The 24,313-nt window shown below is 61.8% G+C and overlaps 5 protein-coding genes across 5 annotated transcripts; all 5 read right to left on the bottom strand.

Moving 5' to 3' along the window:
* Positions 1 to 2,085: 2,085 nt before the first annotated feature.
* Positions 2,086 to 3,687, bottom strand: LOC128048645 (ubiquitin carboxyl-terminal hydrolase 17-like protein 6). The gene has a single exon (XM_052641070.1). The coding sequence runs from the start codon at positions 3,685 to 3,687 to the stop codon at positions 2,086 to 2,088; it is 1,602 nt and encodes a 533-aa protein (XP_052497030.1).
* Positions 3,688 to 6,747: 3,060 nt separating this feature from the next.
* LOC128048660 (ubiquitin carboxyl-terminal hydrolase 17-like protein 6) lies at positions 6,748 to 8,349 on the bottom strand. The gene has a single exon (XM_052641086.1). It carries the CDS (start codon positions 8,347 to 8,349, stop codon positions 6,748 to 6,750), a length of 1,602 nt encoding a protein of 533 aa, XP_052497046.1.
* A 3,055-nt stretch (positions 8,350 to 11,404) lies between these two features.
* LOC128048662 (ubiquitin carboxyl-terminal hydrolase 17-like protein 6) lies at positions 11,405 to 13,006 on the bottom strand. The gene has a single exon (XM_052641088.1). The coding sequence runs from the start codon at positions 13,004 to 13,006 to the stop codon at positions 11,405 to 11,407; it is 1,602 nt and encodes a 533-aa protein (XP_052497048.1).
* Positions 13,007 to 16,062: 3,056 nt separating this feature from the next.
* On the bottom strand, positions 16,063 to 17,664 carry LOC128048661 (ubiquitin carboxyl-terminal hydrolase 17-like protein 6). Its single transcript, XM_052641087.1, has one exon. It carries the CDS (start codon positions 17,662 to 17,664, stop codon positions 16,063 to 16,065), a length of 1,602 nt encoding a protein of 533 aa, XP_052497047.1.
* Positions 17,665 to 20,738: 3,074 nt separating this feature from the next.
* LOC128048663 (ubiquitin carboxyl-terminal hydrolase 17-like protein 6) lies at positions 20,739 to 22,340 on the bottom strand. Its single transcript, XM_052641089.1, has one exon. The coding sequence runs from the start codon at positions 22,338 to 22,340 to the stop codon at positions 20,739 to 20,741; it is 1,602 nt and encodes a 533-aa protein (XP_052497049.1).
* Between the last annotated feature and the right edge of the window lie 1,973 nt (positions 22,341 to 24,313).

Here is a 24,313-nt window from a genome sequence, read left to right as displayed (position 1 = left end):
CTTATAACTCAAGGTATACAAAAGGTTTCCCTCCTGGAGGAGGATGACTGTCGCTTTCCTTCTCGGTGTGGGACAGGTGTGTTTGTTTGCTCTCCCGTCCTGGACATTATGCTTGCCTTCCAGGACGATGGGGGTTTCACGGTCCACGTGTTTCACATACTTAGCTGAAGCGTTGATTCCGTTGATCCTTCCTAGGAGAGAACGGCCCTGACCCCGCTTTCTTCCTTAGCCTCTTGCACCCCTCCCACGTCCCGCTTCCCCATCCCATCCCAGGACCCTACCGCTTTGTGCTTTATCGTCCAAGTGCTCACACCCTTGCTGTCCCCTTGCCTCTTTCCCTTGGCACAGAGAAGCGAGATCAGCCAGTGTCTTTCTCGCTTTGGCACGGATTTGCCCCAGCGTAAGGCCACCTTCCCACTCGCTCTGCCACGCCGCTCCAGTCGCCACTCTTCTCCTTTTCCTCCTTCTCCTCCTTCCTCTTCTCCAGAGGGGGTGGGTGGGGCAAGCAGCAAGTGCGTTGGAGACGATGGGGCGGAGGAAGATGGGTGGTGATGATGAGGGAGGGCTGTGGGTGGCTCCACGTCCTCGCGCGGGGCACGCTTGTTCGTGTTCTTGGGGGAAGATACCGCTCATCATTCTCTTTCCTCTCCATGTGTGGAGGGCATGGCGCGCTGTAGGGAACCATGCGGGGAAAACGAGCCATCGGAACGTTCTCTGTTCCTTGCCACGCCGACTCGCGCAGTCAGCAGCCAGAGTTGTCCCTCGAGGTCTGAGATGTTAAACCGCACATTCCCGGTCTGCCCTTTGCTGGAGGGTTTGGGGTTCGCAGCCGTCAGCCAAGAAACAGAAATAAAACGCAAGAGGTGATCGATAAAGGTCCTCAGGCCCCCCTCCACCGGGTCACGGGAATCATGAGGCAGTCGGGAAAGCAGCTAGGGGAGGAGAGTTTCCCCCACCGCCCCAGGCACTTTGGAGGCCGGCCGCATCTCCTCGCGTCCAGCGGCGTTTGTCCGGGGCCCAGCTGGAAGAGACAACTGACTGCCAGGCAGGACGGGCAGAGTCGGAAGTCCAGTTGTCTTGCTATCCCAATCTAGGGTAGGCTCGGGTCTTTCCTCAGTGCGGGGAGGACCTTTGCTTTCAGAAATGAACGCTGCGCGACGGATCTCCACCTAGGCCCCGGTGCAATGCTGGTGGAGAGGTTTCTTTGGGACTAGCTGGCTCGCCTTTCTCCCCTCGACCTTCGTGTCGGTGCTGGCGGTGCCGTCGGTGGTGCTCATGGCATCGTGGATCGCTTCTCCTGTTTGGCACTCGGCGCTTCTCCAGCATACTCCTTGCACCGGAAATGGAGCCCCAGGGAACTTTGCGGACGAGCGTCCTGTCGGGGACACACGGATCCCCGCCTCATTCCTGCCGGACACTCTGCCTAGGAGCACGAGGCCTCCCGAGGGCAGCCACCCATAAAGACCGCCTGCCCATCTTCTCCGCAGACGCTGCTCGACGATTGGGGCATTTTCGAGAGCCTGGCCGGCCGGAAGGACACGGTTCGTGGACCTGCATCCGCTCTTCCCTGCACCTCCCCCACCCCCCCACCCCTCCACCCCCACCCCCCGCCCCTCCCAGCCCCGAAGGGCTCCGGAGATCGTCTCCTTGCTCGGCTGGCTGTGAGCGTTCTGTGAGGCGTCTCCAGGCCGCGTCACTCACCAGAGGCCAGCGGCGCGGCCAGGGACTGGAGACGGGGGAAGAAAGGCAAAGCCACACCCAAAGTCCCATCCCCAGAGGACTCTCCCAGGCTCGCAGAAGTGGGAGGCCCTCGCACCGTGCTCAGACCCGCTCACGCACCCCATTCACTCTGACGACTTCCCAGCAGAGCCAGGCCTCGAGAGCTGAGCCGCTCGGGCACGAACCCGTTCCCCGGGAACGCCGAGACCCCGGGCTCACTCCAGGCCCCGCCTTTTCCCCGGAGGCCGCATCGTCCTCACCGCCAGAGAGGAACTCGCTCCTCGTCGGCACTCTTGCTGCGTCGCCCAGGGCGTGCCGCACACAGAGTGTGCCTGGGCGTCTGCACGCATGTGCATCGGAGCCGGCCTACCGCCACAGCCCCAGAGATGGCCGCGGCTTCTTGTTCCTCCCCTTGGTCGCTCTGGCCCTCCCGCTGGCACAAGGGCCCTGGCCGACGTCCGTCGGCCCCGGAGCCGGGGTGTCCGTGCTGGGCCGGTCGAGCCGGTGGTGCTCCTGTGCGGGCGGCGGGCGGTTTCTCCCTCCTCCGTGTCTGGACCGGTGAATCACGACTGCGCCGGCAGGCAGGGCAGCCTGGATCTCGCGGAGCTCCAAGGCCGGCTTCGGTCGGTCGTGTTCTTGCAGGCGTCTCCACTGCTCTAAGCTCATCCCTTCGGCCTCTGTGTCCCCCGGGGACTCCTGCGACCCAGGAGCTCTGCCGCTGGCGTCTCCTGCAGGCTGCCCGGGGTCTGTGGGGTCAGCCCCGAGGGGGGCCGCCGCCCCTCGCCCAGCGCCCCCTTCCCACGCACCCTCCCGGGCGTAGAACAGGACGTAGGCGCCCTGGCTCAGGGCAGCAGTCTCGGCACAGGCGGTCACCTTGGCATCGTCCATCTCATACCATTGGCCGTTGCCCGCTCGGACGTAACAAAAGTAGTGTCCTCGCTCACAGCTCCACCCGGAGTGCACCAGCACGGCATAGAGCACGTAGCCCAGGGGCCCTGCCTTCCGCTCAGACGTGTAGGGCTGCACGTCCAGGCACTGGGGATAGCGCACCTCCTCAGCCCTTTGGGCCCCGCTCAGCTGTGTGAACCGCTTCAGCACCAGCACCAGGACCTGGGACGTGCTGTGCAAAGTCAACCTCTTGGTGGCAGGCACCTTCCGGAGACAAACGCCACAGTCATAGGCATTTTCCGCCTCCAGCTTCTCGGGCTTGACCAGCTCTCTCAGAGCTTGCTCCACACTCGGAGCCGCCGTGATATCCAGGCTGATGTCCAGATAAGGGTCGAACGTGTCCGAGACACCGAGGCAGTGGAGACACTGGATCCGAGACCTCCACGTCCCGCCGAAGATCTGACGGACGACGCTGGTGTCCTCGGAGGCGTGGCCCGACGGCTGGGATGCACTCAGGCACCCTTGCTGCATGCCATGCAGAGTGAACATCAGAAACTCGTGGGCATCTTCCTGCTGGTGTCTGTGGAAGCCCGCCAGCAGGTCCTTGCGGGGCCGGATCACCTCTCCCGCGTGAAGGAGGGCTCGGGTCACGTGAGCTCGCATGGCACAGAGCGTGCAGCAGCCGCCGGCCGGACAGAGGGTGGCGGGCTGCCGGGACACCAGCCAGCTGGCCAGGGGCGGCGTGTGGCTCAGACACTGCAGCGCCGCATTCACGTAGCACGTGTTCCCCAGATTCTGAAGCCCAGCGCCCACCCCCCACGGCCCCCTCCAACTCAGGGCGACTTTCTGGCCACGCGCCAGCCCCGCTGACCCAGGAGCCAAGTCACCCCGCTGGGGGCGCCCGACCGCCGGCGACGGCCCCTCAGGGACAGAGGGTCCCCGAAGGGCATCCGCACCAGCGGCGCTGGCCCGACAACCTTGCCCTCCGGCTAAGACGTTGAAGGGAGCCGGACGCGCACCTCCCCCGTGCTCAGAAGCAGCCCCCGGGGCTCTGCAAACAAGGCCCACGAGGGTTTCCATCTCCAGCTGCAGCTGCACGCCGGTGCCTCCTTCCCTCAGACCGTCGTCTCCAAAAAGGGCCCGGGCCCCGCCCCCTCGGCCCTTTGGGGGCGTCCCCACAGCCCCACCCCCGCACGTGCAATCTCCTCATTCGCTGAGGCGGCCGAGGGCCTGCCCACTCCCACTCCCGCCATCCAACCACTGAATTCCCACTTTTCTCGGGGAATTCCCCTCGAGGAAGCCCCGCACGCACTTCCGACCTGGCCCCCTGGACCAAAGGGCTCCGGATGCAAATGATTCGGGGCCATTGGGCCTTCCAGCCTTGCCCGCTAGAGATTCACTGCGGGCTTTCCAAGTTCAGCACACAAATGCGGGCTGCAGAGGAATGCCGTGGGCTCACCATTCACATCCTAACACACTTCTGGAAACATGTCTGCCCACCTACCCTCTCCCCTTTAGGGGTCTCCCCACCCCAGACCCCTGCCTGACACAACCCCTCCCCAGACAACAAGAAACCCTTGCCTCAACTTTGTTCTCCAGTGAGGTCCACTCCGAATTCTAGGCTTTCTCACTGGACACTCTTCGAGCGTTCAGGGTCCTGGCACCAAAAGCTGCCGGGAGAGGGACACATATGCTTCTCTCCCTTCAGGGCCGTTGGTCAAGCCCCAAAGCGAGCTCGTTCCGAAAGGCATAGGCTTGCTGCAACTCTGGATTCATTGCTTCAGCTCCTTTTGTGTCTCCGTTGCCTATTTTCCTTCCTTTTCCTTCTTCCATTTGTTCTGATTGTTGTTGTTGTTGTTGCTCTCTTTGTTTGTTTTGGGTTTTTTGAGGGTTTTTTTTTTTTTTTTTTTGGTTTTCCATTTATTTATTTATTTGTTTATTTTTTTAATTTTGTGTTCATTTTGTTATTTTTTTGTTGCTTTTATTCTCTTTTTCTATTTTATATACACTAGTGGACTCATACAGTCGTCTTTCCCATTCCAGGGCTCAAGACGCCTTATAACTCAAGGTATACAAAAGGTTTCCCTCCTGGAGGAGGATGACTGTCGCTTTCCTTCTCGGTGTGGGACAGGTGTGTTTGTTTGCTCTCCCGTCCTGGACATTATGCTTGCCTTCCAGGACGATGGGGGTTTCACGGTCCACGTGTTTCACATACGTAGCTGAAGCATTGATTCCGTTGATCCTTGCTAGGAGAGAACGGCCCTGACCCTGCTTTCTTCCTTAGCCTCTTGCACCCCTCCCACGTCCCGCTTCCCCATGCCATCCCAGGACCCTACCGCTTTGTGCTTTATCGTCCAAGTGCTCACACCCTTGCTGTCCCCTTGCCTCTTTCCCTTGGCACAGAGAAGCGAGATCAGCCAGTATCTTTCTCGCTTTGGCACGGATTGGCCCCAGCGTAAGGCCACCTTCCCACTCGCTCTGCCACGCCGCTCCAGTCGCCACTCTTCTCCTTTTCCTCCGTCTCCTCCTTCCTCTTCTCCAGAGGGGGTGGGTGGGGCAAGCAGCAAGTGCATTGGAGACGATGGGGTGGAGGAAGATGGGTGATGATGATGAGGGAGGGCTGTGGGTGGCTCCACGTCCTCGCGCGGGGCACGCTTGTTCGTGTTCTTGGGGGAAGATACCGCTCATCATTCTCTTTCCTCTCCATGTGTGGAGGCCGTGGCGCGCTCTAGGGAACCATGCGGGGAAAACGAGCCATCGGAACGTTCTCTGTTCCTTGCCACGCCGACTCGCGCAGTCAGCAGCCAGAGTTGTCCCTCGAGGTCTGAGATGTTAAACCGCACATTCCCGGTCTGCCCTTTGCTGGAGGGTTTGGGGTTCGCAGCCGTCAGCCAAGAAACAGAAATAAAACGCAAGAGGTGATCGATAAAGGTCCTCAGGCCCCCCTCCACCGGGTCACGGGAATCATGAGGCAGTCGAGAAAGCAGCTAGGGGAGGAGAGTTTCCCCCACCGCCCCGGGCACTTTGGAGGCCGGCCGCATCTCCTCGCGTCCAGCGGCGTTTGTCCGGGGCCCAGCTGGAAGAGACAACTGACTGCCAGGCAGGACGGGCAGAGTCGGAAGTCCAGTTGTCTTGCTATCCCAATCTAGGGTAGGCTCGGGTCTTTCCTCAGTGCGGGGAGGACCTTTGCTTTCAGAAATGATCGCTGCGCGACGGATCTCCACCTAGGCCCCGGTGCAATGCTGGTGGAGAGGTTTCTTTGGGACTAGCTGGCTCGCCTTTCTCCCCTCGACCTTCGTGTCGGTGCTGGCGGTGCCGTCGGTGGTGCTCATGGCATCGTGGATCGCTTCTCCTGTTTGGCACTCGGCGCTTCTCCAGCATACTCCTTGCACCGGAAATGGAGCCCCAGGGAACTTTGCGGATGAGCGTCCTGTCGGGGACACACGGATCCCCGCCTCATTCCTGCCGGACACTCTGCCTAGGAGCACGAGGCCTCCCGAGGGCAGCCACCCATAAAGACCGCCTGCCCATCTTCTCCGCAGACGCTGCTCGACGTTTGGGGCATTTTCGAGAGCCTGGCCGGCCGGAAGGACACGGTTCGTGGACCTGCATCCGCTCTTCCCTGCACCTCCCCCACCCCCCCACCCCTCCACCCCCACCCCCCCCCACCCCCAGCCCCGAAGGGCTCCGGAGATCGTCTCCTTGCTCGGCTGGCTGTGAGCGTTCTGTGAGGCGTCTCCAGGCCGCGTCACTCACCAGAGGCCAGCGGCGCGGCCAGGGACTGGAGACGGGGGAAGAAAGGCAAAGCCACACCCAAAGTCCCATCCAGAGAGGACTCTCCCAGGCTCGCAGAAGTGGGAGGCCCTCGCACCGTGCTCAGACCCGCTCACGCACCCCATTCGCTCCGGCGACTTCCCAGCAGAGCCAGCCCTCGAGAGCTGAGCCGCTCGGGCACGAACCCGTTCCCCGGGAACGCCGAGACCCCGGGCTCACTCCAGGCCCCGCCTTTTCCCCGGAGGCCGCATCGTCCTCACCGCCAGAGAGGAACTCGCTCCTCGTCGGCACTCTTGCTGCGTCGCCCAGGGCGTGCCGCACACAGAGTGTGCCTGGGCGTCTGCACGCATGTGCATCGGAGCCGGCCTACCGCCACAGCCCCAGAGATGGCCGCGGCTTCTTGTTCCTCCCCTTGGTCGCTCTGGCCCTCCCGCTGGCACAAGGGCCCTGGCCGACGTCCGTCGGCCCCGGAGCCGGGGTGTCCGTGCTGGGCCGGTCGAGCCGGTGGTGCTCCTGTGCGGGCGGCGGGCGGTTTCTCCCTCCTCCGTGTCTGGACCGGTGAATCACGACTGCGCCGGCAGGCAGGGCAGCCTGGATCTCGCGGAGCTCCAAGGCCGGCTTCGGTCGGTCGTGTTCTTGCAGGCGTCTCCACTGCTCTAAGCTCATCCCTTCGGCCTCTGTGTCCCCCGGGGACTCCTGCGACCCAGGAGCTCTGCCGCTGGCGTCTCCTGCAGGCTGCCCGGGGTCTGTGGGGTCAGCCCCGAGGGGGGCCGCCGCCCCTCGCCCAGCGCCCCCTTCCCACGCACCCTCCCGGGCGTAGAACAGGACGTAGGCGCCCTGGCTCAGGGCAGCAGTCTCGGCACAGGCGGTCACCTTGGCATCGTCCATCTCATACCATTGGCCGTTGCCCGCTCGGACGTAACAAAAGTAGTGTCCTCGCTCACAGCTCCACCCGGAGTGCACCAGCACGGCATAGAGCACGTAGCCCAGGGGCCCTGCCGTCCCCTCAGACGTGTAGGGCTGCACGTCCAGGCACTGGGGATAGCGCACCTCCTCAGCCCTTTTGGCCCCGCTCAGCTGTGTGAACCGCTTCAGCACCAGCACCAGGACCTGGGACGTGCTGTGCAAAGTCAACCTCTTGGTGGCAGGCACCTTCCGGAGACAAACGCCACAGTCATAGGCATTTTCCGCCTCCAGCTTCTCGGGCTTGACCAGCTCTCTCAGAGCTTGCTCCACACTCGGAGCCGCCGTGATATCCAGGCTGATGTCCAGATAAGGGTCGAACGTGTCCGAGACACCGAGGCAGTGGAGACACTGGATCCGAGACCTCCACGTCCCGCCGAAGATCTGACGGACGACGCTGGTGTCCTCGGAGGCGTGGCCTGATGGCTGGGATGCACTCAGGCACCCTTGCTGCATGCCATGCAGAGTGAACGTCAGAAACTCGTGGGCATCTTCCTGCTGGTGTCTGTGGAAGCCCGCCAGCAGGTCCTTGCGGGGCCGGATCACCTCTCCCGCGTGAAGGAGGGCTCGGGTCACGTGAGCTCGCATGGCACAGAGCGTGCAGCAGCCGCCGGCCGGACAGAGGGTGGCGGGCTGCCGGGACACCAGCCAGCTGGCCAGGGGCGGCGTGTGGCTCAGACACTGCAGCGCCGCATTCACGTAGCACGTGTTCCCCAGATTCTGAAGCCCAGCGCCCACCCCCCACGGCCCCCTCCAACTCAGGGCGACTTTCTGGCCACGCGCCAGCCCCGCTGACCCAGGAGCCAAGTCACCCCGCTGGGGGCGCCCGACCGCCGGCGACGGCCCCTCAGGGACAGAGGGTCCCCGAAGGGCATCCGCACCAGCGGCGCTGGCCCGACAACCTTGCCCTCCGGCTAAGACGTTGAAGGGAGCCGGACGCGCACCTCCCCCGTGCTCAGAAGCAGCCCCCGGGGCTCTGCAAACAAGGCCCACGAGGGTTTCCATCTCCAGCTGCAGCTGCACGCCGGTGCCTCCTTCCCTCAGACCGTCGTCTCCAAAAAGGGCCCGGGCCCCGCCCCCTCGGCCCTTTGGGGGCGTCCCCACAGCCCCACCCCCGCACGTGCAATCTCCTCATTCGCTGAGGCGGCCGAGGGCCTGCCCACTCCCACTCCCGCCATCCAACCACTGAATTCCCACTTTTCTCGGGGAATTCCCCTCGAGGAAGCCCCGCACGCACTTCCGACCTGGCCCCCTGGACCAAAGGGCTCCGGATGCAAATGATTCGGGGCCATTGGGCCTTCCAGCCTTGCCCGCTAGAGATTCACTGCGGGCTTTCCAAGTTCAGCACACAAATGCGGGCTGCAGAGGAATGCCGTGGGCTCACCATTCACATCCTAACACACTTCTGGAAACATGTCTGCCCACCTACCCTCTCCCCTTTAGGGGTCTCCCCACCCCAGACCCCTGCCTGACACAACCCCTCCCCAGACAACAAGAAACCCTTGCCTCAACTTTGCTCTCCAGTGAGGTCCACTCCGAATTCTAGGCTTTCTCACTGGACACTCTTCGAGCGTTCAGGGTCCTGGCACCAAAAGCTGCCGGGAGAGGGACACATGTGCTTCTCTCCCTTCAGGGCCGTTGGTCAAGCCCCAAAGCGAGCTCGTTCTGAAAGGCATAGGCTTGCTGCAACTCTGGATTCATTGCTTCAGCTCCTTTTGTGTCTCCGTTGCCTATTTTCCTTCCTTTTCCTTCTTCCATTTGTTCTGATTGTTGTTGTTGTTGTTGCTCTCTTTGTTTGTTTTGGGTTTTTTGAGGGTTTTTTTTTTTTTTTTTGGTTTTCCATTTATTTATTTATTTATTTATTTTTTTGATTTTGTGTTCATTTTGTTATTTTTTTGTTGCTTTTATTCTCTTTTTCTATTTTATATACACTAGTGGACTCATACAGTCGTCTTTCCCATTCCAGGGCTCAAGACGCCTTATAACTCAAGGTATACAAAAGGTTTCCCTCCTGGAGGAGGATGACTGTCGCTTTCCTTCTCGGTGTGGGACAGGTGTGTTTGTTTGCTCTCCCGTCCTGGACATTATGCTTGCCTTCCAGGACGATGGGGGTTTCACGGTCCACGTGTTTCACATACGTAGCTGAAGCATTGATTCCGTTGATCCTTGCTAGGAGAGAACGGCCCTGACCCCGCTTTCTTCCTTAGCCTCTTGCACCCCTCCCACGTCCCGCTTCCCCATGCCATCCCAGGACCCTACCGCTTTCTGCTTTATCGTCCAAGTGCTCACACCCTTGCTGTCCCCTTGCCTCTTTCCCTTGGCACAGAGAAGCGAGATCAGCCAGTATCTTTCTCGCTTTGGCACGGATTGGCCCCAGCGTAAGGCCACCTTCCCACTCGCTCTGCCACGCCGCTCCAGTCGCCACTCTTCTCCTTTTCCTCCGTCTCCTCCTTCCTCTTCTCCAGAGGGGGTGGGTGGGGCAAGCAGCAAGTGCATTGGAGACGATGGGGCGGAGGAAGATGGGTGGTGATGATGAGGGAGGGCTGTGGGTGGCTCCACGTCCTCGCGCGGGGCACGCTTGTTCGTGTTCTTGGGGGAAGATACCGCTCATCATTCTCTTTCCTCTCCATGTGTGGAGGCCGTGGCGCGCTCTAGGGAACCATGCGGGGAAAACGAGCCATCGGAACGTTCTCTGTTCCTTGCCACGCCGACTCGCGCAGTCAGCAGCCAGAGTTGTCCCTCGAGGTCTGAGATGTTAAACCGCACATTCCCGGTCTGCCCTTTGCTGGAGGGTTTGGGGTTCGCAGCCGTCAGCCAAGAAACAGAAATAAAACGCAAGAGGTGATCGATAAAGGTCCTCAGGCCCCCCTCCACAGGGTCACGGGAATCATGAGGCAGTCGAGAAAGCAGCTAGGGGAGGAGAGTTTCCCCCACCGCCCCGGGCACTTTGGAGGCCGGCCGCATCTCCTCGCGTCCAGCGGCGTTTGTCCGGGGCCCAGCTGGAAGAGACAACTGACTGCCAGGCAGGACGGGCAGAGTCGGAAGTCCAGTTGTCTTGCTATCCCAATCTAGGGTAGGCTCGGGTCTTTCCTCAGTGCGGGGAGGACCTTTGCTTTCAGAAATGAACGCTGCGCGACGGATCTCCACCTAGGCCCCGGTGCAATGCTGGTGGAGAGGTTTCTTTGGGACTAGCTGGCTCGCCTTTCTCCCCTCGACCTTCGTGTCGGTGCTGGCGGTGCCGTCGGTGGTGCTCATGGCATCGTGGATGGCTTCTCCTGTTTGGCACTCGGCGCTTCTCCAGCATACTCCTTGCACCGGAAATGGAGCCCCAGGGAACTTTGCGGATGAGCGTCCTGTCGGGGACACACGGATCCCCGCCTCATTCCTGCCGGACACTCTGCCTAGGAGCACGAGGCCTCCCGAGGGCAGCCACCCATAAAGACCGCCTGCCCATCTTCTCCGCAGACGCTGCTCGACGTTTGGGGCATTTTCGAGAGCCTGGCCGGCCGGAAGGACACGGTTCGTGGACCTGCATCCGCTCTTCCCTGCACCTCCCCCCCACACCCACCCCCCCCCTCACCCCACCCCCCCCCAGCCCCGAAGGGCTCCGGAGATCGTCTCCTTGCTCGGCTGGCTGTGAGCGTTCTGTGAGGCGTCTCCAGGCCGCGTCACTCACCAGAGGCCAGCGGCGCGGCCAGGGACTGGAGACGGGGGAAGAAAGGCAAAGCCACACCCAAAGTCCCATCCAGAGAGGACTCTCCCAGGCTCGCAGAAGTGGGAGGCCCTCGCACCGTGCTCAGACCCGCTCACGCACCCCATTCGCTCCGGCGACTTCCCAGCAGAGCCAGCCCTCGAGAGCTGAGCCGCTCGGGCACGAACCCGTTCCCCGGGAACGCCGAGACCCCGGGCTCACTCCAGGCCCCGCCTTTTCCCCGGAGGCCGCATCGTCCTCACCGCCAGAGAGGAACTCGCTCCTCGTCGGCACTCTTGCTGCGTCGCCCAGGGCGTGCCGCACACAGAGTGTGCCTGGGCGTCTGCACGCATGTGCATCAGAGCCGGCCTACCGCCACAGCCCCAGAGATGGCCGCGGCTTCTTGTTCCTCCCCTTGGTCGCTCTGGCCCTCCCGCTGGCACAAGGGCCCTGGCCGACGTCCGTCGGCCCCGGAGCCGGGGTGTCCGTGCTGGGCCGGTCGAGCCGGTGGTGCTCCTGTGCAGGCGGCGGGCGGTTTCTCCCTCCTCCGTGTCTGGACCGGTGAATCACGACTGCGCCGGCAGGCAGGGCAGCCTGGATCTCGCGGAGCTCCAAGGCCGGCTTCGGTCGGTCGTGTTCTTGCAGGCGTCTCCACTGCTCTAAGCTCATCCCTTCGGCCTCTGTGTCCCCCGGGGACTCCTGCGACCCAGGAGCTCTGCCGCTGGCGTCTCCTGCAGGCTGCCCGGGGTCTGTGGGGTCAGCCCCGAGGGGGGCCGCCGCCCCTCGCCCAGCGCCCCCTTCCCACGCACCCTCCCGGGCGTAGAACAGGACGTAGGCGCCCTGGCTCAGGGCAGCAGTCTCGGCACAGGCGGTCACCTTGGCATCGTCCATCTCATACCATTGGCCGTTGCCCGCTCGGACGTAACAAAAGTAGTGTCCTCGCTCACAGCTCCACCCGGAGTGCACCAGCACGGCATAGAGCACGTAGCCCAGTGGCCCTGCCGTCCCCTCAGACGTGTAGGGCTGCACGTCCAGGCACTGGGGATAGCGCACCTCCTCAGCCCTTTTGGCCCCGCTCAGCTGTGTGAACCGCTTCAGCACCAGCACCAGGACCTGGGACGTGCTGTGCAAAGTCAACCTCTTGGTGGCAGGCACCTTCCGGAGACAAACGCCACAGTCATAGGCATTTTCCGCCTCCAGCTTCTCGGGCTTGACCAGCTCTCTCAGAGCTTGCTCCACACTCGGAGCCGCCGTGATATCCAGGCTGATGTCCAGATAAGGGTCGAACGTGTCCGAGACACCGAGGCAGTGGAGACACTGGATCCGAGACCTCCACGTCCCGCCGAAGATCTGACGGACGACGCTGGTGTCCTCGGAGGCGTGGCCCGACGGCTGGGATGCACTCAGGCACCCTTGCTGCATGCCATGCAGAGTGAACGTCAGAAACTCGTGGGCATCTTCCTGCTGGTGTCTGTGGAAGCCCGCCAGCAGGTCCTTGCGGGGCCGGATCACCTCTCCCGCGTGAAGGAGGGCTCGGGTCACGTGAGCTCGCATGGCACAGAGCGTGCAGCAGCCGCCGGCCGGACAGAGGGTGGCGGGCTGCCGGGACACCAGCCAGCTGGCCAGGGGCGGCGTGTGGCTCAGACACTGCAGCGCCGCATTCACGTAGCACGTGTTCCCCAGATTCTGAAGCCCAGCGCCCACCCCCCACGGCCCCCTCCAACTCAGGGCGACTTTCTGGCCACGCGCCAGCCCCGCTGACCCAGGAGCCAAGTCACCCCGCTGGGGGCGCCCGACCGCCGGCGACGGCCCCTCAGGGACAGAGGGTCCCCGAAGGGCATCCGCACCAGCGGCGCTGGCCCGACAACCTTGCCCTCCGGCTAAGACGTTGAAGGGAGCCGGACGCGCACCTCCCCCGTGCTCAGAAGCAGCCCCCGGGGCTCTGCAAACAAGGCCCACGAGGGTTTCCATCTCCTACCTGCAGCTGCACGCCGGTGCCTCCTTCCCTCAGACCGTCGTCTCCAAAAAGGGCCCGGGCCCCGCCCCCTCGGCCCTTTGGGGGCGTCCCCACAGCCCCACCCCCGCACGTGCAATCTCCTCATTCGCTGAGGCGGCCGAGGGCCTGCCCACTCCCACTCCCGCCATCCAACCACTGAATTCCCACTTTTCTCGGGGAATTCCCCTCGAGGAAGCCCCGCACGCACTTCCGACCTGGCCCCCTGGACCAAAGGGCTCCGGATGCAAATGATTCGGGGCCATTGGGCCTTCCAGCCTTGCCCGCTAGAGATTCACTGCGGGCTTTCCAAGTTCAGCACACAAATGCGGGCTGCAGAGGAATGCCGTGGGCTCACCATTCACATCCTAACACACTTCTGGAAACATGTCTGCCCACCTACCCTCTCCCCTTTAGGGGTCTCCCCACCCCAGACCCCTGCCTGACACAACCCCTCCCCAGACAACAAGAAACCCTTGCCTCAACTTTGCTCTCCAGTGAGGTCCACTCCGAATTCTAGGCTTTCTCACTGGACACTCTTCGAGCGTTCAGGGTCCTGGCACCAAAAGCTGCCGGGAGAGGGACACATGTGCTTCTCTCCCTTCAGGGCCGTTGGTCAAGCCCCAAAGCGAGCTCGTTCCGAAAGGCATAGGCTTGCTGCAACTCTGGATTCATTGCTTCAGCTCCTTTTGTGTCTCCGTTGCCTATTTTCCTTCCTTTTCCTTCTTCCATTTGTTCTGATTGTTGTTGTTGTTGTTGCTCTCTTTGTTTGTTTTGGGTTTTTTGAGGGTTTTTTTTTTTTTTTTTGGTTTTCCATTTATTTATTTATTTATTTATTTTTTTGATTTTGTGTTCATTTTGTTATTTTTTTGTTGCTTTTATTCTCTTTTTCTATTTTATATACACTAGTGGACTCATACAGTCGTCTTTCCCATTCCAGGGCTCAAGACGCCTTATAACTCAAGGTATACAAAAGGTTTCCCTCCTGGAGGAGGATGACTGTCGCTTTCCTTCTCGGTGTGGGACAGGTGTGTTTGTTTGCTCTCCCGTCCTGGACATTATGCTTGCCTTCCAGGACGATGGGGGTTTCACGGTCCACGTGTTTCACATACGTAGCTGAAGCATTGATTCCGTTGATCCTTGCTAGGAGAGAACGGCCCTGACCCCGCTTTCTTCCTTAGCCTCTTGCACCCCTCCCACGTCCTGCTTCCCCATGCCATCCCAGGACCCTACCGCTTTGTGCTTTATCGTCCAAGTGCTCACACCCTTGCTGTCCCCTTGCCTCTTTCCCTTGGCACAGAGAAGCGAGATCAGCCAGTATCTTTCTCGCTTTGGCACGGATTGGCCCCAGCGTAAGGCCACCTTCCCACTCGCTCTGCCACGCCGCTCCAGTCGCCACTCTTCTCCTTTTCCTCCGTCTCCTCCTTCCTCTTCTCCAGAGGGGGTGGGTGGGGCAAGCAGCAAGTGCATTGGAGACGATGGGGTGGAGGAAGATGGGTGGTGATGATGAGGGAGGGCTGTGGGTGGCTCCACGTCCTCGCGCGGGGCACGCTTGTTCGTGTTCTTGGGGGAAGATACCGCTCATCATTCTCTTTCCTCTCCATGTGTGGAGGCCGTGGCGCGCTCTAGGGAACCATGCGGGGAAAACGAGCCATCGGAACGTTCTCTGTTCCTTGCCACGCCGACTCGCGCAGTCAGCAGCCAGAGTTGTCCCTCGAGGTCTGAGATGTTAAACCGCACATTCCCGGTCTGCCCTTTGCTGGAGGGTTTGGGGTTCGCAGCCGTCAGCCAAGAAACAGAAATAAAACGCAAGAGGTGATCGATAAAGGTCCTCAGGCCCCCCTCCACCGGGTCACGGGAATCATGAGGCAGTCGAGAAAGCAGCTAGGGGAGGAGAGTTTCCCCCACCGCCCCGGGCACTTTGGAGGCCGGCCGCATCTCCTCGCGTCCAGCGGCGTTTGTCCGGGGCCCAGCTGGAAGAGACAACTGACTGCCAGGCAGGACGGGCAGAGTCGGAAGTCCAGTTGTCTTGCTATCCCAATCTAGGGTAGGCTCGGGTCTTTCCTCAGTGCGGGGAGGACCTTTGCTTTCAGAAATGAACGCTGCGCGACGGATCTCCACCTAGGCCCCGGTGCAATGCTGGTGGAGAGGTTTCTTTGGGACTAGCTGGCTCGCCTTTCTCCCCTCGACCTTCGTGTCGGTGCTGGCGGTGCCGTCGGTGGTGCTCATGGCATCGTGGATCGCTTCTCCTGTTTGGCACTCGGCGCTTCTCCAGCATACTCCTTGCACCGGAAATGGAGCCCCAGGGAACTTTGCGGATGAGCGTCCTGTCGGGGACACACGGATCCCCGCCTCATTCCTGCCGGACACTCTGCCTAGGAGCACGAGGCCTCCCGAGGGCAGCCACCCATAAAGACCGCCTGCCCATCTTCTCCGCAGACGCTGCTCGACGTTTGGGGCATTTTCGAGAGCCTGGCCGGCCGGAAGGACACGGTTCGTGGACCTGCATCCGCTCTTCCCTGCACCTCCCCCCCACACCCACCCCCCCCCTCACCCCACCCCCCCCCAGCCCCGAAGGGCTCCGGAGATCGTCTCCTTGCTCGGCTGGCTGTGAGCGTTCTGTGAGGCGTCTCCAGGCCGCGTCACTCACCAGAGGCCAGCGGCGCGGCCAGGGACTGGAGACGGGGGAAGAAAGGCAAAGCCACACCCAAAGTCCCATCCAGAGAGGACTCTCCCAGGCTCGCAGAAGTGGGAGGCCCTCGCACCGTGCTCAGACCCGCTCACGCACCCCATTCGCTCCGGCGACTTCCCAGCAGAGCCAGCCCTCGAGAGCTGAGCCGCTCGGGCACGAACCCGTTCCCCGGGAACGCCGAGACCCCGGGCTCACTCCAGGCCCCGCCTTTTCCCCGGAGGCCGCATCGTCCTCACCGCCAGAGAGGAACTCGCTCCTCGTCGGCACTCTTGCTGCGTCGCCCAGGGCGTGCCGCACACAGAGTGTGCCTGGGCGTCTGCACGCATGTGCATCGGAGCCGGCCTACCGCCACAGCCCCAGAGATGGCCGCGGCTTCTTGTTCCTCCCCTTGGTCGCTCTGGCCCTCCCGCTGGCACCAGGGCCCTGGCCGACGTCCGTCGGCCCCGGAGCCGGGGTGTCCGTGCTGGGCCGGTCGAGCCGGTGGTGCTCCTGTGCGGGCGGCGGGCGGTTTCTCCCTCCTCCGTGTCTGGACCGGTGAATCACGACTGCGCCGGCAGGCAGGGCAGCCTGGATCTCGCGGAGCTCCAAGGCCGGCTTCGGTCGGTCGTGTTCTTGCAGGCGTCTCCACTGCTCTAAGCTCATCCCTTCGGCCTCTGTGTCCCCCGGGGACTCCTGCGACCCAGGAGCTCTGCCGCTGGCGTCTCCTGCAGGCTGCCCGGGGTCTGTGGGGTCAGCCCCGAGGGGGGCCGCCGCCCCTCGCCCAGCGCCCCCTTCCCACGCACCCTCCCGGGCGTAGAACAGGACGTAGGCGCCCTGGCTCAGGGCAGCAGTCTCGGCACAGGCGGTCACCTTGGCATCGTCCATCTCATACCATTGGCCGTTGCCCGCTCGGACGTAACAAAAGTAGTGTCCTCGCTCACAGCTCCACCCGGAGTGCACCAGCACGGCATAGAGCACGTAGCCCAGTGGCCCTGCCGTCCCCTCAGACGTGTAGGGCTGCACGTCCAGGCACTGGGGATAGCGCACCTCCTCAGCCCTTTTGGCCCCGCTCAGCTGTGTGAACCGCTTCAGCACCAGCACCAGGACCTGGGACGTGCTGTGCAAAGTCAACCTCTTGGTGGCAGGCACCTTCCGGAGACAAACGCCACAGTCATAGGCATTTTCCGCCTCCAGCTTCTCGGGCTTGACCAGCTCTCTCAGAGCTTGCTCCACACTCGGAGCCGCCGTGATATCCAGGCTGATGTCCAGATAAGGGTCGAACGTGTCCGAGACACCGAGGCAGTGGAGACACTGGATCCGAGACCTCCACGTCCCGCCGAAGATCTGACGGACGACGCTGGTGTCCTCGGAGGCGTGGCCTGATGGCTGGGATGCACTCAGGCACCCTTGCTGCATGCCATGCAGAGTGAACGTCAGAAACTCGTGGGCATCTTCCTGCTGGTGTCTGTGGAAGCCCGCCAGCAGGTCCTTGCGGGGCCGGATCACCTCTCCCGCGTGAAGGAGGGCTCGGGTCACGTGAGCTCGCATGGCACAGAGCGTGCAGCAGCCGCCGGCCGGACAGAGGGTGGCGGGCTGCCGGGACACCAGCCAGCTGGCCAGGGGCGGCGTGTGGCTCAGACACTGCAGCGCCGCATTCACGTAGCACGTGTTCCCCAGATTCTGAAGCCCAGCGCCCACCCCCCACGGCCCCCTCCAACTCAGGGCGACTTTCTGGCCACGCGCCAGCCCCGCTGACCCAGGAGCCAAGTCACCCCGCTGGGGGCGCCCGACCGCCGGCGACGGCCCCTCAGGGACAGAGGGTCCCCGAAGGGCATCCGCACCAGCGGCGCTGGCCCGACAACCTTGCCCTCCGGCTAAGACGTTGAAGGGAGCCGGACGCGCACCTCCCCCGTGCTCAGAAGCAGCCCCCGGGGCTCTGCAAACAAGGCCCACGAGGGTTTCCATCTCCTACCTGCAGCTGCACGCCGGTGCCTCCTTCCCTCAGACCGTCGTCTCCAAAAAGGGCCCGGGCCCCGCCCCCTCGGCCCTTTGGGGGCGTCCCCACAGCCCCACCCCCGCACGTGCAATCTCCTCATTCGCTGAGGCGGCCGAGGGCCTGCCCACTCCCACTCCCGCCATCCAACCACTGAATTCCCACTTTTCTCGGGGAATTCCCCTCGAGGAAGCCCCGCACGCACTTCCGACCTGGCCCCCTGGACCAAAGGGCTCCGGATGCAAATGATTCGGGGCCATTGGGCCTTCCAGCCTTGCCCGCTAGAGATTCACTGCGGGCTTTCCAAGTTCAGCACACAAATGCGGGCTGCAGAGGAATGCCGTGGGCTCACCATTCACATCCTAACACACTTCTGGAAACATGTCTGCCCACCTACCTTCTCCCCTTTAGGGGTCTCCCCACCCCAGACCCCTGCCTGACACAACCCCTCCCCAGACAACAAGAAACCCTTGCCTCAACTTTGCTCTCCAGTGAGGTCCACTCCGAATTCTAGGCTTTCTCACTGGACACTCTTCGAGCGTTCAGGGTCCTGGCACCAAAAGCTGCCGGGAGAGGGACACATGTGCTTCTCTCCCTTCAGGGCCGTTGGTCAAGCCCCAAAGCGAGCTCGTTCCGAAAGGCATAGGCTTGCTGCAACTCTGGATTCATTGCTTCAGCTCCTTTTGTGTCTCCGTTGCCTATTTTCCTTCCTTTTCCTTCTTCCATTTGTTCTGATTGTTGTTGTTGTTGTTGCTCTCTTTGTTTGTTTTGGGTTTTTTGAGGGTTTTTTTTTTTTTTTTTGGTTTTCCATTTATTTATTTATTTATTTATTTATTTTTTTGATTTTGTGTTCATTTTGTTATTTTTTTGTTGCTTTTATTCTCTTTTTCTATTTTATATACACTAGTGGACTCATACAGTCGTCTTTCCCATTCCAGGGCTCAAGACGCCTTATAACTCAAGGTATACAAAAGGTTTCCCTCCTGGAGGAGGATGACTGTCGCTTTCCTTCTCGGTGTGGGACAGGTGTGTTTGTTTGCTCTCCCGTCCTGGACATTATGCTTGCCTTCCAGGACGATGGGGGTTTCACGGTCCACGTGTTTCACATACGTAGCTGAAGCATTGATTCCGTTGATCCTTGCTAGGAGAGAACGGCCCTGACCCCGCTTTCTTCCTTAGCCTCTTGCACCCCTCCCACGTCCCGCTTCCCCATGCCATCCCAGGACCCTACCGCTTTGTGCTTTATCGTCCAAGTGCTCACACCCTTGCTGTCCCCTTGCCTCTTTCCCTTGGCACAGAGAAGCGAGATCAGCCAGTATCTTTCTCGCTTTGGCACGGATTGGCCCCAGCGTAAGGCCACCTTCCCACTCGCTCTGCCACGCCGCTCCAGTCGCCACTCTTCTCCTTTTCCTCCGTCTCCTCCTTCCTCTTCTCCAGAGGGGGTGGGTGGGGCAAGCAGCAAGTGCATTGGAGACGATGGGGTGGAGGAAGATGGGTGGTGATGATGAGGGAGGGCTGTGGGTGGCTCCACGTCCTCGCGCGGGGCACGCTTGTTCGTGTTCTTGGGGGAAGATACCGCTCATCATTCTCTTTCCTCTCCATGTGTGGAGGCCGTGGCGCGCTCTAGGGAACCATGCGGGGAAAACGAGCCATCGGAACGTTCTCTGTTCCTTGCCACGCCGACTCGCGCAGTCAGCAGCCAGAGTTGTCCCTCGAGGTCTGAGATGTTAAACCGCACATTCCCGGTCTGCCCTTTGCTGGAGGGTTTGGGGTTCGCAGCCGTCAGCCAAGAAACAGAAATAAAACGCAAGAGGTGATCGATAAAGGTCCTCAGGCCCCCCTCCACCGGGTCACGGGAATCATGAGGCAGTCGAGAAAGCAGCTAGGGGAGGAGAGTTTCCCCCACCGCCCCGGGCACTTTGGAGGCCGGCCGCATCTCCTCGCGTCCAGCGGCGTTTGTCCGGGGCCCAGCTGGAAGAGACAACTGACTGCCAGGCAGGACGGGCAGAGTCGGAAGTCCAGTTGTCTTGCTATCCCAATCTAGGGTAGGCTCGGGTCTTTCCTCAGTGCGGGGAGGACCTTTGCTTTCAGAAATGAACGCTGCGCGACGGATCTCCACCTAGGCCCCGGTGCAATGCTGGTGGAGAGGTTTCTTTGGGACTAGCTGGCTCGCCTTTCTCCCCTCGACCTTCGTGTCGGTGCTGGCGGTGCCGTCGGTGGTGCTCATGGCATCGTGGATCGCTTCTCCTGTTTGGCACTCGGCGCTTCTCCAGCATACTCCTTGCACCGGAAATGGAGCCCCAGGGAACTTTGCGGATGAGCGTCCTGACGGGGACACACGGATCCCCGCCTCATTCCTGCCGGACACTCTGCCTAGGAGCACGAGGCCTCCCGAGGGCAGCCACCCATAAAGACCGCCTGCCCATCTTCTCCGCAGACGCTGCTCGACGTTTGGGGCATTTTCGAGAGCCTGGCCGGCCGGAAGGACACGGTTCGTGGACCTGCATCCGCTCTTCCCTGCACCTCCCCCACCCCCCCACCCCCCCACACCCACCCCCCCCCTCACCCCACCCCCCCCCAGCCCCGAAGGGCTCCGGAGATCGTCTCCTTGCTCGGCTGGCTGTGAGCGTTCTGTGAGGCGTCTCCAGGCCGCGTCACTCACCAGAGGCCAGCGGCGCGGCCAGGGACTGGAGACGGGGGAAGAAAGGCAAAGCCACACCCAAAGTCCCATCCAGAGAGGACTCTCCCAGGCTCGCAGAAGTGGGAGGCCCTCGCACCGTGCTCAGACCCGCTCACGCACCCCATTCGCTCCGGCGACTTCCCAGCAGAGCCAGCCCTCGAGAGCTGAGCCGCTCGGGCACGAACCCGTTCCCCGGGAACGCCGAGACCCCGGGCTCACTCCAGGCCCCGCCTTTTCCCCGGAGGCCGCATCGTCCTCACCGCCAGAGAGGAACTCGCTCCTCGTCGGCACTCTTGCTGCGTCGCCCAGGGCGTGCCGCACACAGAGTGTGCCTGGGCGTCTGCACGCATGTGCATCGGAGCCGGCCTACCGCCACAGCCCCAGAGATGGCCGCGGCTTCTTGTTCCTCCCCTTGGTCGCTCTGGCCCTCCCGCTGGCACCAGGGCCCTGGCCGACGTCCGTCGGCCCCGGAGCCGGGGTGTCCGTGCTGGGCCGGTCGAGCCGGTGGTGCTCCTGTGCGGGCGGCGGGCGGTTTCTCCCTCCTCCGTGTCTGGACCGGTGAATCACGACTGCGCCGGCAGGCAGGGCAGCCTGGATCTCGCGGAGCTCCAAGGCCGGCTTCGGTCGGTCGTGTTCTTGCAGGCGTCTCCACTGCTCTAAGCTCATCCCTTCGGCCTCTGTGTCCCCCGGGGACTCCTGCGACCCAGGAGCTCTGCCGCTGGCGTCTCCTGCAGGCTGCCCGGGGTCTGTGGGGTCAGCCCCGAGGGGGGCCGCCGCCCCTCGCCCAGCGCCCCCTTCCCACGCACCCTCCCGGGCGTAGAACAGGACGTAGGCGCCCTGGCTCAGGGCAGCAGTCTCGGCACAGGCGGTCACCTTGGCATCGTCCATCTCATACCATTGGCCGTTGCCCGCTCGGACGTAACAAAAGTAGTGTCCTCGCTCACAGCTCCACCCGGAGTGCACCAGCACGGCATAGAGCACGTAGCCCAGTGGCCCTGCCGTCCCCTCAGACGTGTAGGGCTGCACGTCCAGGCACTGGGGATAGCGCGCCTCCTCAGCCCTTTTGGCCCCGCTCAGCTGTGTGAACCGCTTCAGCACCAGCACCAGGACCTGGGACGTGCTGTGCAAAGTCAACCTCTTGGTGGCAGGCACCTTCCGGAGACAAACGCCACAGTCATAGGCATTTTCCGCCTCCAGCTTCTCGGGCTTGACCAGCTCTCTCAGAGCTTGCTCCACACTCGGAGCCGCCGTGATATCCAGGCTGATGTCCAGATAAGGGTCGAACGTGTCCGAGACACCGAGGCAGTGGAGACACTGGATCCGAGACCTCCACGTCCCGCCGAAGATCTGACGGACGACGCTGGTGTCCTCGGAGGCGTGGCCTGATGGCTGGGATGCACTCAGGCACCCTTGCTGCATGCCATGCAGAGTGAACGTCAGAAACTCGTGGGCATCTTCCTGCTGGTGTCTGTGGAAGCCCGCCAGCAGGTCCTTGCGGGGCCGGATCACCTCTCCCGCGTGAAGGAGGGCTCGGGTCACGTGAGCTCGCATGGCACAGAGCGTGCAGCAGCCGCCGGCCGGACAGAGGGTGGCGGGCTGCCGGGACACCAGCCAGCTGGCCAGGGGCGGCGTGTGGCTCAGACACTGCAGCGCCGCATTCACGTAGCACGTGTTCCCCAGATTCTGAAGCCCAGCGCCCACCCCCCACGGCCCCCTCCAACTCAGGGCGACTTTCTGGCCACGCGCCAGCCCCGCTGACCCAGGAGCCAAGTCACCCCGCTGGGGGCGCCCGACCGCCGGCGACGGCCCCTCAGGGACAGAGGGTCCCCGAAGGGCATCCGCACCAGCGGCGCTGGCCCGACAACCTTGCCCTCCGGCTAAGACGTTGAAGGGAGCCGGACGCGCACCTCCCCCGTGCTCAGAAGCAGCCCCCGGGGCTCTGCAAACAAGGCCCACGAGGGTTTCCATCTCCTACCTGCAGCTGCACGCCGGTGCCTCCTTCCCTCAGACCGTCGTCTCCAAAAAGGGCCCGGGCCCCGCCCCCTCGGCCCTTTGGGGGCGTCCCCACAGCCCCACCCCCGCACGTGCAATCTCCTCATTCGCTGAGGCGGCCGAGGGCCTGCCCACTCCCACTCCCGCCATCCAACCACTGAATTCCCACTTTTCTCGGGGAATTCCCCTCGAGGAAGCCCCGCACGCACTTCCGACCTGGCCCCCTGGACCAAAGGGCTCCGGATGCAAATGATTCGGGGCCATTGGGCCTTCCAGCCTTGCCCGCTAGAGATTCACTGCGGGCTTTCCAAGTTCAGCACACAAATGCGGGCTGCAGAGGAATGCCGTGGGCTCACCATTCACATCCTAACACACTTCTGGAAACATGTCTGCCCACCTACCCTCTCCCCTTTAGGGGTCTCCCCACCCCAGACCCCTGCCTGACACAACCCCTCCCCAGACAACAAGAAACCCTTGCCTCAACTTTGCTCTCCAGTGAGGTCCACTCCGAATTCTAGGCTTTCTCACTGGACACTCTTCGAGCGTTCAGGGTCCTGGCACCAAAAGCTGCCGGGAGAGGGACACATGTGCTTCTCTCCCTTCAGGGCCGTTGGTCAAGCCCCAAAGCGAGCTCGTTCCGAAAGGCATAGGCTTGCTGCAACTCTGGATTCATTGCTTCAGCTCCTTTTGTGTCTCCGTTGCCTATTTTCCTTCCTTTTCCTTCTTCCATTTGTTCTGATTGTTGTTGTTGTTGTTGCTCTCTTTGTTTGTTTTGGGTTTTTTGAGGGTTTTTTTTTTTTTTTTTGGTTTTCCATTTATTTATTTATTTATTTATTTTTTTGATTTTGTGTTCATTTTGTTATTTTTTTGTTGCTTTTATTCTCTTTTTCTATTTTATATACACTAGTGGACTCATACAGTCGTCTTTCCCATTCCAGGGCTCAAGACGCCTTATAACTCAAGGTATACAAAAGGTTTCCCTCCTGGAGGAGGATGACTGTCGCTTTCCTTCTCGGTGTGGGACAGGTGTGTTTGTTTGCTCTCCCGTCCTGGACATTATGCTTGCCTTCCAGGACGATGGGGGTTTCACGGTCCACGTGTTTCACATACGTAGCTGAAGCATTGATTCCGTTGATCCTTGCTAGGAGAGAACGGCCCTGACCCCGCTTTCTTCCTTAGCCTCTTGCACCCCTCCCACGTCCCGCTTCCCCATGCCATCCCAGGACCCTACCGCTTTGTGCTTTATCGTCCAAGTGCTCACACCCTTGCTGTCCCCTTGCCTCTTTCCCTTGGCACAGAGAAGCGAGATCAGCCAGTATCTTTCTCGCTTTGGCACGGATTGGCCCCAGCGTAAGGCCACCTTCCCACTCGCTCTGCCACGCCGCTCCAGTCACCACTCTTCTCCTTTTCCTCCGTCTCCTCCTTCCTCTTCTCCAGAGGGGGTGGGTGGGGCAAGCAGCAAGTGCATTGGAGACGATGGGGTGGAGGAAGATGGGTGGTGATGATGAGGGAGGGCTGTGGGTGGCTCCACGTCCTCGCGCGGGGCACGCTTGTTCGTGTTCTTGGGGGAAGATACCGCTCATCATTCTCTTTCCTCTCCATGTGTGGAGGCCGTGGCGCGCTCTAGGGAACCATGCGGGGAAAACGAGCCATCGGAACGTTCTCTGTTCCTTGCCACGCCGACTCGCGCAGTCAGCAGCCAGAGTTGTCCCTCGAGGTCTGAGATGTTAAACCGCACATTCCCGGTCTGCCCTTTGCTGGAGGGTTTGGGGTTCGCAGCCGTCAGCCAAGAAACAGAAATAAAACGCAAGAGGTGATCGATAAAGGTCCTCAGGCCCCCCTCCACCGGGTCACGGGAATCATGAGGCAGTCGAGAAAGCAGCTAGGGGAGGAGAGTTTCCCCCACCGCCCCGGGCACTTTGGAGGCCGGCCGCATCTCCTCGCGTCCA

Source organism: Budorcas taxicolor, chromosome 5 (assembly GCF_023091745.1).
Source record: "Budorcas taxicolor isolate Tak-1 chromosome 5, Takin1.1, whole genome shotgun sequence".
NCBI classification, from domain to species: Eukaryota; Metazoa; Chordata; class Mammalia; order Artiodactyla; family Bovidae; genus Budorcas; species Budorcas taxicolor.
The sequence above is the reverse complement of the archived record's forward strand: the minus strand, read 5'-3'. Positions and strand labels throughout refer to the sequence as shown.

Excerpts from the sequence above, each read along its gene's own strand:
- LOC128048663 (XM_052641089.1), bottom strand. The coding sequence starts at position 22,340 with ATGGAAACCCTCGTGGGCCTTGTTTGCAGAGCCCCGGGGGCTGCTTCT.
- LOC128048645 (XM_052641070.1), bottom strand. The coding sequence starts at position 3,687 with ATGGAAACCCTCGTGGGCCTTGTTTGCAGAGCCCCGGGGGCTGCTTCT.
- LOC128048660 (XM_052641086.1), bottom strand. The coding sequence starts at position 8,349 with ATGGAAACCCTCGTGGGCCTTGTTTGCAGAGCCCCGGGGGCTGCTTCT.
- LOC128048661 (XM_052641087.1), bottom strand. The coding sequence starts at position 17,664 with ATGGAAACCCTCGTGGGCCTTGTTTGCAGAGCCCCGGGGGCTGCTTCT.
- LOC128048662 (XM_052641088.1), bottom strand. The coding sequence starts at position 13,006 with ATGGAAACCCTCGTGGGCCTTGTTTGCAGAGCCCCGGGGGCTGCTTCT.